At 33.1% G+C, this 12,327-nt stretch overlaps 1 protein-coding gene across 2 annotated transcripts; it reads right to left on the bottom strand.

Annotated features, from left to right (window-relative positions):
- Positions 1–2,946: 2,946 nt before the first annotated feature.
- On the bottom strand, positions 2,947–11,892 carry LOC114284113 (putative WRKY transcription factor 57). 2 transcript variants are annotated; one of them, XM_082871097.1, is made up of 5 exons: positions 11,184–11,808; positions 8,722–8,865; positions 7,449–7,822; positions 4,806–4,928; positions 2,947–3,254 (listed from the first exon to the last, which is right to left on the bottom strand). In XM_082871097.1, exons 1-3 carry the CDS (start codon positions 11,582–11,584, stop codon positions 7,456–7,458), a joined length of 912 nt encoding a protein of 303 aa, XP_082727223.1. In that variant the 5' UTR covers positions 11,585–11,808; the 3' UTR covers positions 2,947–3,254; positions 4,806–4,928; positions 7,449–7,455. The 2 variants fall into 2 exon arrangements, with proteins under 2 accessions (XP_082727223.1, XP_028082796.2); XM_028226995.2 differs by lacking the exon at positions 4,806–4,928 and having other exon boundaries at positions 11,184–11,892.
- Positions 11,893–12,327: the final 435 nt, after the last annotated feature.

Below are 12,327 nucleotides of genomic sequence, written 5' to 3'. Positions count from 1 at the left end.
TCAGCAAAAAGAAGACTTTATTGATGAATTATAAGAAAAATTACATCAATAAAGAAGAGCTTGGAGCTAAAACAAGCTTCAACCTCCTAGTTGGAGAGAAACCAACGAGCAAAACAAACAAAGCAAAAAACTAGAAAACCAGAGAAATTAGGCACTGCAGCTCAGACCAGTAGAATAACAGATTAGCAGCATACATATCAGCAGCAAACAGATCACAAAGAGCAGAGACAGAACTACAGAAAACACCCAGAAAATAACCAACTTCAGAAAACAACAGACCAAACTAGTTTGCAGCAAACACCAGCCCAACTCAATCAGCAAACAATAGGGCCAATATCTATTTCGCCAACTTCTTTATTAAGAAAGTCATACCCAATAAATCACCCATTACTTGATCAAAACAATACACCAGAGTGGGGTAGAAATAACCATCTGTATATGTACCAGTTGCACTCATGTAATCCAGCCAGATCAGTAACCACCATAAACCCCAGCAATTGCATTCCACCAAGCATACCCCACAAAAACCAATGCAAATACACCAAATATTCAAACCAAAACAGAACAGCCAGCAGACAAAACACCCAAAACCAATGTACCAAACCATAGCAGTTCACCTACACACTTTGTAGACCTGAAGCATAACAATCTATATTGCCATTACCATATGATTTCAAATGCATTACAGCCTCCCACCCAGGCACACTCTAATTTGGCCAAAATTATACACAAAATCAGTGATGGGAAAGTGGAAATCCCTTGAATTAGCTTTCAGCCAAATTGCAGTCCTAACAGTGATAGTTTCATGCAGCTCTTCCAGGTTAGGTTGGGCATCTTGGAAAAGACATTCATTCCTCTGCTTCCAGATTGACCATAGAGCCACCAAAGGGATTGCATTCCAGATTCTCCTCTCAGCTTTGGTGAAGTTGTTTCCTACCCACCACTGCAAAAGTTCTTCAACAGATCTAGGTGTCACCCACTGAGCTCCCCACCATTGCAACAGACTTGCCCAAACTCTCCATACCTTAGGACATAAGATAAGTAGATGTTCTACTATTTCCTGGGCTTGTTTGCAGAAAAAGCATATAGTTCCAGAACTAGCATTCAGTACACCTATTCTGTGCAGAAAAATAGAAGTTTTAACCTTATGTTTCCAAGCAAGCCAACCGAAAAATTGGACTTTAGAAGGGAAGCATTTAACCCATACCAAACTGCAAGAACTCATAACTTCTCCATGCTGTAAATCAGTGTACTAATACAAGGTTGAGACAAATGATTGCCCTAATTTAGCTGCTAACCAAACTGCCATATCTGGAGTATGAAGGTTCAAATTCAACATGGGGCCTGCTGAGATAGATTGAACAAGTGTATTAAGCTCCTCTTGTTCCCGTTGAAATAAAACCCTCCTAAAACAAAACACCCAGTTGTCAGAATTTCCTCTTCTAGCCACAAAAGCCCTTAAAGACTCAACTTTATCATTAGACAATCTAAATAGTCTAGGGAATAAGTCTTTGAGGCTGACTGTTCCATTCCAACAGTCAAGCCAGAAACAAACTCTACACCCATCACCCACTACAGTTTTATGCCAATAATCTGCAACTTAGTTGACATGATCTTACCTATCGTGATGCTTTTTGCATTTGTCTTTTTTTATTGATGTAATTGTTCTTATACCTTGTATTTTGTGGGTGTTTGAGAAGTGGGTTTTTATGTATGTTTTTTTAGTTGTAGGATATTATTGGATAATATTTTTTTAGTGTTTGGTAAGATAGTTGGTTTTTTTTTTTTTTTTGTGGTTGGATGTGATGTTTGTGAGAGAAAAAGTGAAATGATTATGGAGTTAGATATGATATTTTGTTTGGATTTGTTTGTTTGTTTTTTTTTTTTTTTTGTTTTGCAAAAACTTTGTCTTTTAGTGGAAAAAATAAAAAAAAAAACCCAAAATCAAATCTTGCCAAACACCACTATTAATTTTTTCACCAGTAAAGGCCTCGCTTGGAAAGTTTGCTATTTTAATAGGCTATTTTAATTTTTGACTATTTTAGTAGGTTAAAATATTTATGTTCGGAAAGAGGGTTGGATTTTTTTTGTAGTTGAATGTAATATTTGTGAGAAAAAAAGTGAAATAATTATAAATTTGATGTGAAATTTTATTTTATTAATTATTTTAATTTATTTTATCTTTTTGTAAACTTTAACCCAAAAAGTTAAAAAATTCCTTTGCCAAACAACCCCAAAGTCTCTTTTTTGCTGAGAGGGCTAGTGGGTATAAATTTGGCCCGGCCTGGCCCATGTCGGGTCTCGTAGGCTCTCGCCAAAATCCAGCCGAGCCACAAGCCAGAAATTAGACCCAAGCCCAGGGGGTATTCGAGCCTTGGTCAGACTGGTGGGCCTAGACCTGGGCTCAGGCTTGGCGGGCTTGAACAATTTTTTTGTTCTTTTTGTTCTTTTTTATTTTTTCTACCAAAATTTTATTAATTTCCATTAAAAAAATATTGGGCCTCAAGTGAGCCGAGCCTCGAGTGGGCCTTAAACGGGCTGACGGGCCAAATTTCAAAATGATGACCAGCCTGAACCCAAACCAGCCTAAACAGGTCGGCCTAACCTCGGGTCGCAGGCGGGCTTTGAGCCGCCTATTTTTACACTCCTAACAATGGCCCTTAATAGCCTACTATCACTCTCATAGAAAACCGGACTAGATAGATCAATTGATAAGTGAGAAGCTCCTTCTTATAATTAGTCATTCAATAATATTATGATAATCAGATTTCTTATCATATTTAATTTATTATGTGATTTGTCATGTATTAAAACAAAGTTGAGTGATAAGACCTATTATATGAACAGAGTGATAACAAATATGAGACGCTGATATCATGATGATTGAGAAAGGATCAAAGATAATTCTCAAATGAAGTGGCTTTTACAGAACAGTAAAAAGAGAATATAGTCAATAAATTTACATTATATATAATAATGATCATAACCAATATGATATACAACACAGTAGAGACATAGTAATATCAGGATTGAGAAGGGGGGATCAAAGATAAATCTTAGTTCAATGCAAGAATGAGGCCCGTTAATCAGTACTTACATGAGACTGGTTAGCCACTTGATATGTAGGAAAAGGGTTCCACAGGTAAAAAAAAAAAAAAAAAAAACTCATATCTGGCTCCAAACTAGCTTCAGTCCTGTGGTCACGAATAAGCTTCTTGTTCTTCATTTGCTTCATATACCATCTTATTCATATCCTGTATACATGTCACAAGATTCAGTAACTCAGAACAAATATGTTATGAACCATGAAAATTTACTCCAAAAATGATTGTGTAGTGTAGATTTAAAATTAGTTGGATATGGGCCACATCCACAATGGGTGTAGACTATTGATTCCTTTTTTTGAGTAATTTTCTTGGTAAATTTTCTGAGCTTGTAGCATTACTTAACTTAGAAAGTCCAAGAAAACAAAATCCAATAAATATAATATTTGCGTGTGTTTGATCTGTTTATGAAAAAAATTCCGTCACAGAGGGTAAATTGCCTTTCAGTAGAACAATGAAGAAACAATTTAATTTTCATAATGATGCAAGTCTCTTGTGTATATAGTGCAAATCCATTCATGTGTGTATAGTGTAAATCAATTCCTGTGTTCGGTACAAGTTTTCAAAGTTGCACAGAAAAAGATTTCATATATAGTACAATTACTTTATGACTGTCCCACTAATTTAAAATTTCTTTAAAAAAAATAATCTGATGCATGACAAATGAATTGATAACATTCAAACTAGCTCAAAACTTAAATAGGTTTTATAGAAGGGAAAACTAAAAATAAGTGAGATAGTCTTAAAATAATTACACTATAAGTAAAATATTTTTTCATGCACAGAAAAGACTTCTATTGAATATAAGAAAAACTTGCACCATACATACAAGAGATTTAACTCTAAAGGGTTGGCATGATGGTCAAGGCCTTGGAAGTATGCTCCCTCCATAATTTCAAGTTTGAAACTTCCTAAGTATAAGTAATTTTTTGAGATTAGTCCATATGAGATTCTGTCTTGATTTTAATTGAACACTTGTTAGTAGATAATAAATATATACAAGAATTAGTCGATAATAAATATATACAAGAAGTTTACACAGCTATAAAAATGAAATTATTTTGACATTAAAATGCGACTTACCCTTTATAAAACTATATCTAGGTTTGAGTGATAAAGTGAGTTGAATCTTTTAGGACACAACAGAACCCAATCCAAAAAGGTGCGGTAGGAAGCAATTCATGGAAAAGTGACTTCCGAACGAACTTTGAAATAAAACTTTAGCTGGGTGAACTTTTTGTAATAGATTCTAGATCTTGTGACTACTGGACTCTTCTAAGAGGACAAGGTTGAATAGAAATACAATGTAATTCATGCTCAGAGATTTTTCTTTTTTCTTTTCTCTGATCGTAATATACTTCTAATCTCATGATATAATTAACATTTGGATGCATAAAAATCTCAACAGATGATTCTATAACTAAAAATATATAAGGAATAGAGAAACAAAATAAAATTATAAAATTGAATTTATCCATTGTAATTTGGACATTTGTATTTCACTTCATGTACTTCGATCATAGGCAAAAGAGCCCCTTATGATTAAGGGTGTTAACATTGCATTTTAATTCAAAATCATAAGGGACTCATTATCTATTATTATCTATTATTACAATATAAGGATGAAGTGCAAATGCTCATATCACAAGGAGTAAAATGAATTTTGCCCCAACAACAACTTTAGAGAGAAATGTAACTCACACATGGGTTCAGTCTCATTCTTTTTTATTCAAAAAGGGAATTGGGTATGTGTGTAAACAAAGTCCTATTGAGCATCATTAGGGATCATTATTCTATCAAAGGTACTTCAAAGTGAACCCTATCCTACAAAAACCATTCGAATACTTAATTAGAAAGCATGACAAAGTTAATAATAAAAAATAAAAAAATAAAATAAAATAAAAAAACAGGATAGAGTATTCTAGTTTAGCATTAAATCAGAACTAAACAGTGGTGGATTAGCTCACAACCAATAAGAGCTACACAAAGTTAATAATAAAGCAGGACCACAAGGAAACAAGCACACCACGCCTAACCATCAGATTCAAGACAATGGCCTACCATATCAAAGAAAGAAAGAAAAAAATTAACCACGCTTCATTGACTCTCTTATAACACTCATGGAATTTTATTTTATTTTTGGGTAAATCATGCAAATGGTTCTTGTAGTTTATACGATGTGTCAATTTGATCTCTGTAATTTTAATTTATTTCATTTTGCCCCTTAATTTAACGGATTGTATCATATTAGTCTAACAAATAACGGCTATTAGGTTTGGTGGACGAAAACTCAAATGATGTGTCAATTTGGTCTTTATAGTTTATACGATGTGCCAATTTGGTCCCTATCAAAATAAAGCAAATTTAAACCAGTAGGAACCAAATTGACATATTGTATAACCTATAAGGACCAAATTGATACATTGTTTGAGCACGTGGCAACTTTTCAGCAACCAAACCTAACAACCGTTATTTATTAGACTAATATGACACATTTTGGTACATTAAGGGCAAAATCAAGCAAATTAAAATAATAGGGACTAAATTAACATATCGTGTAAATTGCAAACCATTTGCATAATTTACCCTTTATTTTTTGATGTAGGCTACATCTAGTGAACCTAATAAGCCATTCATGTTGTGGGTTTCAAATGTCAAATGCGGAGCCGATAATTGAGACTATATAAACTGTGTTAAATTTTTTCCTAACTTGGACCAATATTCTAACTGCTTTTGTTTTATGAAAAAAAATCATATTGATTGATGTTCTGATTAGGCATACAGCATACTGGTGATCTCACCTAATGACTAGTGATCGCTTCCTTGTGTGATTATAATGTAGGAAAAAGATGGTTTATGTTTATGTTCTAACACATATTCTGCTGCTCAATCCTAAATGCATATATTCTGCCATTCAATTTCTAGGAGTAGATACAATTTTGGAGATAGTATAAGAATGTTCGTTCATGTATTTTCTTGTTTTTCCTAATTTTCAGGAGAATAATACCCGGAGTATCTCCAAGGGGATAGCTAAAAAAAGCTTGTTAGGCATTTTAGCCAATATAACTTTAATTTTGGGCTCCAATGGGCTGACTATTGAGCTAGCTACTTTACCATCCTATTTTTTTGCTAACTACAATTAAAGAGCCCCATAGGCTCTCCAAACAAATATATATGTATATGTCTTGGATTTTTGTATATTTATGTCTTGGATTTGAGATTTTATATATGCATGTGTATGTAGCAATTTTATATGTTCTTTTAATTCTGTTTGATGAATTACAGAATAACATATTTTGTATTTTGTATTTTTTTTCTCCTCATTCTATAGATTTTGTATGCTTGTATGGGAAAATTTATTATTGCAAATTTACATTAGTAAAATATCAACAATTACTATTTTTTTTGTTTTAAAATTAATTAAATTAGTTTGAATGATTAGCTAAAATAAATAGTATGGTTGGAGAACACAATAGCTAAAGTAATTAGGTAAAATAAAGAGAGTACTTTTTCGTACTTTTTTTTTTTGATCGGCAAAATAAAACTTTATTGATAAACAAACAAGTACAATGAAACAAGTTAAATACATCAATAAAGGGCATGAGAGTGCAACGCATCACAATGAGCAAATTGATCCCAACTAGGTTGGCACCAAAGAGATGACCCAACTAGGTTCGTACTTTTTCGTACTTTAGCTAGTGAAAAATAAAAAATGTAGCTGGAGTTTAGATGACCCAATAATTTGTAAAGTTGATTTCATGCTTCAATCACGTACCATATTTATTCTAGGGTTTCTACGGATCTTGGACTCATGGAAAACTTTGAACTATAATATGAAACCAGAAATCCATTTCAAGATAGTAATTATATATATATATATTTTTTTTGGTAGCATTTGCACATTCTCCCATCAAAAGATTGCACTCTTTCATGCATTTAAGTTTTCTTATATGTTTGGATAAATTATATCAAAAAAGAACATTATTAGCACAATTGCTGCAGGTCATAAAAGTGAAAGTTGGAGGCTTGACGTAGTGAATTCAAATATTTTACAAGAAAATTAATCTAGTGCAGAGTCACTTAACTAAAATTTATGCTTTATAGCTTTCTGCTACTACTATCACCTACATTAAAATAATAATAATAATAATAATAATAATAATTCTTTGATTATTGGAATGAACTTATTAATATTTAAAATTTGCATGAAGTCATCTGTTTAATACATTTAACTTTCTTAAACATCAATGAACCCTGTGGGAAATAGCTTTTACTAAGAAAATCCATAAAAAAGATAAAGATTATAAGAGATTGAAATAAGAGTTAACATGAATTAGAGCGTACCATCTTGTCACTGATTGCGCATTCCAGGAGGTACAATGTCGCCGAGAAGTCCTTCATCAGTGGGAAGTTGAGGATTTGGCTCGGCCAATAAATGGGATTCTCTCGCATCACCTGGAACGTGGTGCGTTTGTGGTACGCAATGAGAACATTGTTGAGGAAATTGGGCTCTTGGATAATAAAATTGTGAGGCTGAAGGAGTCAAGTGGCTTGCATAGGTAGCTTCATGACTTAAAACAAGTCCACCTCTGGGGAATCCAACTGTATGGTGACAATGCTGGCCTTCATAGGTAGTGATCACAATAGTTGCATCTTCAGAAGATCGTTCAACCCTTTTCTTCACTGTGCATTTGCTGTTTGTACAGCGATAGTAGCTCCTGAAAAATATGGTACATAGAGAATGTGATATATAGTCTTGTTTTTCTGCAACATTTCCATTTTTTGGCTTCCTTACTAACTCATCGTCATTTAGGCAAGAAACCATATTTAGGTAATTGAGAATACAGTATCAATTATACCTATTTGATGTTTCAAATGCCCAAATCTCTATTTCACTTGTCTCATATCATTTCCCCCCCAAATGCCACTCTGCTTTAATGATTTAAAGTAAATTATGAATTTTATCCCAATTTGCATTGATATTATGTGAGTCTTAGGGGGAAAAAAAAAAAAAAAGTTATTTTTATGCAACTAGTTTATATGCAACTTGTATTTTTAAGGGAAAGACGAAACCGTAAGCCCAGGAAACTAAACCATCTGAAATATGAGCATGCTATAGGAAAATAAGTAAAAAAATGGAACCAAGATAAAGGAGAAGAATTTAAATAATTTTTTTAAAAAAAACAAAAAACAAAAACAAAATTAAACAGATAGTGTAACTTTGGTTTACTTCGAGCCGTTGCAGCCTTTAGAAGTACATAAAATTTCATGCACATATATAAGTGAAAAAGAAAAAGTGATGCAATGTGAAAAAGTAGAAAGACAAAATATTGAAAATAAATTTAAACTGATATCTAGTCCTTGATAAATAAAAGAAGAAATAGAAAGAGAATATTGAAAGTAAATTTAAACCGATAGTCCTTGATAAATAAAAGAACGAATAGCTGGAACAGATATCTAAACCTCCTAGGCAAGAAAGGGAAATATAATTCACAACATTTTCATATGGAAACACTTCAAAAGTACACAGGGGATGATATGACCTTAGAAATTAAAACAAAAATTGATGATATCGTCTTCACAAGTGGAATTCTTAAAGAGAGAAGTGACTACCTACCGAGGAAATGGACTATTTTTAACTGCTTTCTGGCCATATTTCCGCCATCGATAGCCATCTTCAAGATGATCAACTTCGCTCTTTGTCATGAATGCAAAACGAGGCTGTCGGATTCTCTTTTGCACTTTCTTTTTAACTTTGCTCCTATAAATTATTTAGTACAAGATTATCAATGTGGAAGCAAATTTCAGAACAAGAAAAAAGACTGAACAAGAAAAAATCAAATAATGATCAGGAGTTCATTAAGATATAAAAAAAAAAAAAAAAAAAAAAAACCTCTACAGATTCAAGCTAGACAATCTAGTACCTGATTGATCGAAAAAAAGCATGTGTAACTCTTTCAGAGTATTCATTGTTCAATGAGGTTATTGATTTATGGTTGCTGCAAAACTACTACTCAAGAAAAAGAAAAGAAAAGAAAGTATTAAAGAAAACAAAACAAAGGGAAAATAATAAAGAAGTTTCTTAAAAATATATCACCGAGAATATCTGTGAATTATGTCGTAGGAAGTGAAGGTCTAAGAGGATTCAATTATATGCATTGATATTAGCTAAATGTAAGTAATGGACAATAAAATCTTAAGAGACATGTAAACTCAACCATTATAGCATTTCTTGGTAGAATTGCATGAAGTGTCAAATATGTTTCCTTTTTATATCAGAGCTGGTAGCAATTAATATTTTCAAATGACACTTTTTTTCTTGAAATGCTTCCATTTTCCATTCTGGGTAAACATAATGCCCTTCATTTAAAGGAGTAAAAACATAGTTTGCCAACATAATGGGAAATAACATTAGGGGGAAAAAGAAATATCATCACATGGATGCCCTAAAGCCCACAGCTAAAGAGAGAGAGGCCATGAACTACTAATAGGAAGAACTTGCGGACTACCAAGAAGCAGGCTGTAAACAAATCACTATTCAAGTTGGACTTATGTTTATTTTGTTAAACACTTGTTTAAGATTAGCTTGTCATATAGGCCTCTTTTGAAAAGTTGGTTAAAAGGTGCTTTCTAGTTTTAACCTATTTTGAGGCATATCATCTTTCATATTTTTTACATGTTCTTTAAAAAAAAGTAAAAAAAAAAAAAATCAAAAAATCAACTTTTAACAATCTTTCCAAAACAACCTATAAACAAGTGAAAGTTTGAATAAAATTTGAAACTCATTAATTTTCGGAGCTTGAATAAAACTCGGCTCAATAAATTTATTTACAGCGAAAAAATCGAAGGCTCAATCAAATTCATTTGATATTAACTCCAAAGGTAAATCAGTTCAATTTAAATATATTTTAAAATTTATTAAATTTCCAGCTCAAGATTAAAAAACTTATAGGTTGACTTAATTAATTGTCTCCCATACGCCTGTGTTCTAATGTGTTTACCCCATTATTCTTAAAATTATGTTTTGATCATGAACTTGGGTTAAGGTGAGTGAAATGTTAAAAAAAAACATTTAAAAATAAAATATCATAGTTTACCTTTTTTTTTTTCTTTTATTTTTTAAATTTCTATCTAAATTTATGAAAAGTAAATTGAAACTGAACTGACACCCATAAAATAGATCTATTTCAAGAAGAAACCTACCTATCTATGACTGTTCCACCAAACAGCTTTAAGAGAAGCATTAAAGTATTATGTCAAGCAACTTACAGACAGATTCTTTACTACCATTTTATTGTAGAAGAACAAAGAAGAACCAATGCGTGTGCACCAAATAAATTCTAATGCACATGCCCAAAAGCAACGCATTCATGTTAAGAAAAAGTGAAATTATACATATATTCTCACCTTTTTTCCTATTATGCCAAAATAAAAATAAAAAATTCTTCCTCTATTCATGTAATATTCAATGCACCATCATTTTATGTAATTTTACAAAGCAATTTTCCACCCAAAAAAGTCATACCACGCCATTGCCGCCGCAATAACGGTGGGGTTCAAAATCTTCATAAAAAATCTCCCCCCATTATGAGTTCTCTCTGTCAAACCCACAATCTTCTCCATTCCAAAAAAAAAAACTCTCAATATTCCGAAAAATTATAAGATATTTTTATATGAACTTTTCAATCAATAAAAAATTTCAACAAAATTCTATAATACTTCAAAAATTTTCACAAAATTGAATTTTGAGTATTATATAAACAATACTATACTGTATGATATTACATGAATACTGAATAATTGATGTAATTTTGGAATCTATATAATTAGTAAAAGAATATTATTATAATTTATGTCCAAAAAAAAAACTAGACCCACTTTCTGATGTGTCACCTATTAGCTAGGAAATGGAAGAGAGAAGTACGGACACAGAATTTCAAAAACAAAAAATTCAGATAATTTTTTTTGAGTATTTTGTTGTGCTTGTGATTTTGGCCATGAAATGCCCGATTTATTACGATACTAGCCTCAGGACATGGAGTAGTGTTCACGCAACACCAAAAGCACACACACACTCACGATGTCTCAGCCGGTGGTTTGTTCTCGCCGGAGGCAGTGGAATTCTCCGGCGGATCCTCCGAGGAGCTCGAATTCGACTTTGACGCGTCTCGAACAGGACGGGTTTGGATCCCCGGTTCACCACCAGTGCAGTGCGTAGCAGTGGTGGTGATGGTACTCTCCGCCGCCATCAACAGCCTATCATTCTCCTCCTCCTCCACACCGATCCGATCAAAACTACCGGCATCGCCACCACTTTCCTCCGCCGACGCCGACTCGGGCCGAAGATTCCAACCAAATTCGCTCAGTATACTGTTGTCTCTATCGTTGCCGAAGAAGTAAACGCTGTCCGAGTCAGCACCGAATGTCCAGCTCGACTCGGTAATCGCTGGATCGACTCTGTCCTTATCATCATCATCCATGTCTCTGTAGCCACCACGATCTATATATGCATATATAAATATGTGTATAATGTAAATTGAGAGGTGAATTGGGGGAGAAGGAGGGGGAGAGAGAAAGTTAGGGTTTGGGGGGAGAGAAGTGAGTAGTTTTTGAAAGTCCTTATGCACTGTAGTTTGAAAGCTCAGAGCACAAAAAACACCAAGAGAGAGAGAGAGAGAGAGAGAGATTTGTGTGAAAAAGATAAAAGATAAGATAGAAAAATCGCCGTCAACTTGTAAATAGTAGTACGGGGCAGAGAGAGAGAGGCTGAAATGAAATCTAGTCATAGGGATCGAGTGGTGGTTTCTACGCGCGTGCATTTTATTGGTACGTTTGGTTGTAGGGAAAAATAACCAAGCAAAATAAAAGAAAATATTTTAACAAAATTTTTGTTAAAAAAATTGTTGGAAAATATATTAAACAACAATGATTGAGTCTCTCGTTTTTTAGAAATCTCCATAATTCATTTGAATCTCCATTATTGATGGTGTGAGCCCCACACATACATGAGTAAGCCCTACATATACATAAATAGTAGAGATCCAAAGAGGATTGTGGAGGTCTTTAAAAAATGAGACTCTCAAACATTTTTCTTTGTTGAAAAGTCTTATTTTAGGAACTTCTGTATCATTTAGTCCCACGTTTTAAATAATTGATTAAGAAGTCCTTATTAAGTATAGTGTGTGAATAGTAAGTCCATTTTCAAATGTGGATAGGTATTGGT

The sequence above is a fragment of the Camellia sinensis genome, chromosome 5 (assembly GCF_055761805.1).
Source record: "Camellia sinensis isolate YWXY chromosome 5, ASM5576180v1, whole genome shotgun sequence".
In the NCBI taxonomy this organism is placed as follows: Eukaryota; Viridiplantae; Streptophyta; class Magnoliopsida; order Ericales; family Theaceae; genus Camellia; species Camellia sinensis.
Note: the sequence above shows the minus strand (reverse complement) of the source record. Positions and strands in the feature narration are given on the sequence as shown.